This window comes from Rhagoletis zephyria, unplaced genomic scaffold, assembly GCF_001687245.7.
Source record: "Rhagoletis zephyria isolate East Lansing unplaced genomic scaffold, Rhagoletis_zephyria_1.1 Rzeph_scaffold_01465, whole genome shotgun sequence".
Taxonomy (NCBI): Eukaryota; Metazoa; Arthropoda; class Insecta; order Diptera; family Tephritidae; genus Rhagoletis; species Rhagoletis zephyria.
Window position 1 is genome coordinate 123,565 of NW_016158549.1, and position 1,661 is coordinate 125,225.

Sequence of the window (1,661 nt, forward strand, 5' to 3'; positions counted from 1 at the left end):
TGTACTGTTATGAATTTTTTGTTGTGCTATAAAAGATCTTTCTTTTGATGAAAATTCGTTATCTGTAGAAAATACAGTCCGAACGTTATTAACGATGTTAACTCCTGGCGGCAATTTTAAATCGTAAAAACTAAGAACCTTTTTAAAACTATATTGAGTACCAATAATTAAAATAATTATGATATAAGTTAAGTTTTCAGAATTCTGAAGATACTGAATTATTTAAATTGATACAATTTATTACTAATAATATTAAATAAAATTTGATATTACCGGATTTATTGTATATTGGAAAATAAATATATGTACTTATGTAAGTTTTAATTTTGCGAGTGCATAACTTGGCGGGCGCATATTTGCTGGCTCCCCCGCGTCCCGCTGCACTGCACTCAGTAGTAATTTCAAAATCATCACAACATTTTTCCAATCTTTTTAGAAGCNCAAAACAATAAGACTACTTTGCAAAAGTTCTTGTAACGGGTTTTCATTAAATACATTTTTGAATTCTTTCACTTTTATCCAGAACTCAATTGTTGTATAGATGTGTTCATTTGTATGTTAAAAGTTTTCGCCATTGATTTTCAATAATTAGCTCTGTGTGTTTCCGTACGAGTTTGTAATAGTTCATACCCTTAATTACAAGTTTTCATCTTTTGGCGTACGTAAAAACATTGGGTTGCAAGAGTTTGAAAATGTTTGTCCCCTAAACTCTTGCCCCAGGGCTACAAGTTTTATTTTTTATATAAGCTATCGCTACATTAATTTTTTCGCGCACATAAATTACAGATATCAACGAGCTAAACCTGCCTAAAACATGCGCCACTGAGTTTCCTGATCCAAATGACTTGCTCAACTTCAAGCTCACAATTTGCCCTGACGAAGGTTTCTATAAGAACGGTCGTTTTGTTTTTAGTTTTCGCGTGGGGCCCAACTACCCTCACGAACCACCAAAAGTTAAATGCGAAACGCAAGTCTACCATCCAAACATCGATCTGGAAGGAAATGTCTGTTTAAATATATTACGAGAAGATTGGAATCCAGTGCTGACCATCAGTTCGATTGTTTACGGATTACAATTTCTCTTCTTGGTACGTTAATTTATGGGTAATATTTTCAAAAGAATTCTTTTACAAATCTCTGTATTTTTCAGGAGCCTAATCCCGAAGATCCATTGAATAAAGAAGCAGCCGACCAATTGCAATCAAATCGCGCGCTATTCGAACGCAATGTTTTAAGAGCGATGCAGGGCCATACTGTGGGCGATACCCAGTTTGAGGCATGTCTCAAGTGATATCGAGAATCAACTCTTTAATTTTAGGATTAGCGTCTGCCTTTTCGACTTAAATTTACATTTACGTTTTGGTGGGCGTTTTTATAATAATTTAATTTTCAACAATAATTAAAGAAGAAAAGCAGGAAATGTATGTGGCTACATTTGATTTGATTTTGATTTGCACAAGTCGGAGTAAAAGCATCAGCTATGCTATTGCAAATTGTCGCCAGTCTCCAGTCGACGTCGAAAAATTAGATATTTTTAGCTTTTGCAAGAGGGCAGCTACGGCAGTCAATTGATATTCTGTGTTGACCAAATGAAACTAAATGGATAATTGTGATCTACAGTGACGAACAAAAGTATTGGCACAGTGAATTTTTCGCCATAT

The 1,661-nt window shown here is 34.5% G+C and overlaps 1 protein-coding gene across 3 annotated transcripts in view; it reads left to right on the forward strand.

Moving 5' to 3' along the window:
- The window catches only part of UbcE2M (NEDD8-conjugating enzyme UbcE2M), a 35,492-nt gene extending 34,055 nt beyond the window's left edge, over nt 1-1,437 (forward strand). For all 3 annotated transcript variants that reach the window (XM_017617691.1, XM_017617690.1, XM_017617692.1), the window contains exons 3-4: nt 787-1,088; nt 1,151-1,437. In XM_017617691.1, the coding sequence (XP_017473180.1) occupies nt 787-1,088; nt 1,151-1,291 (443 nt within the window). In that variant the 3' untranslated portion in view covers nt 1,292-1,437. The remainder of the gene's footprint in view (nt 1-786; nt 1,089-1,150) is intronic.
- Nucleotides 1,438-1,661: the final 224 nt, after the last annotated feature.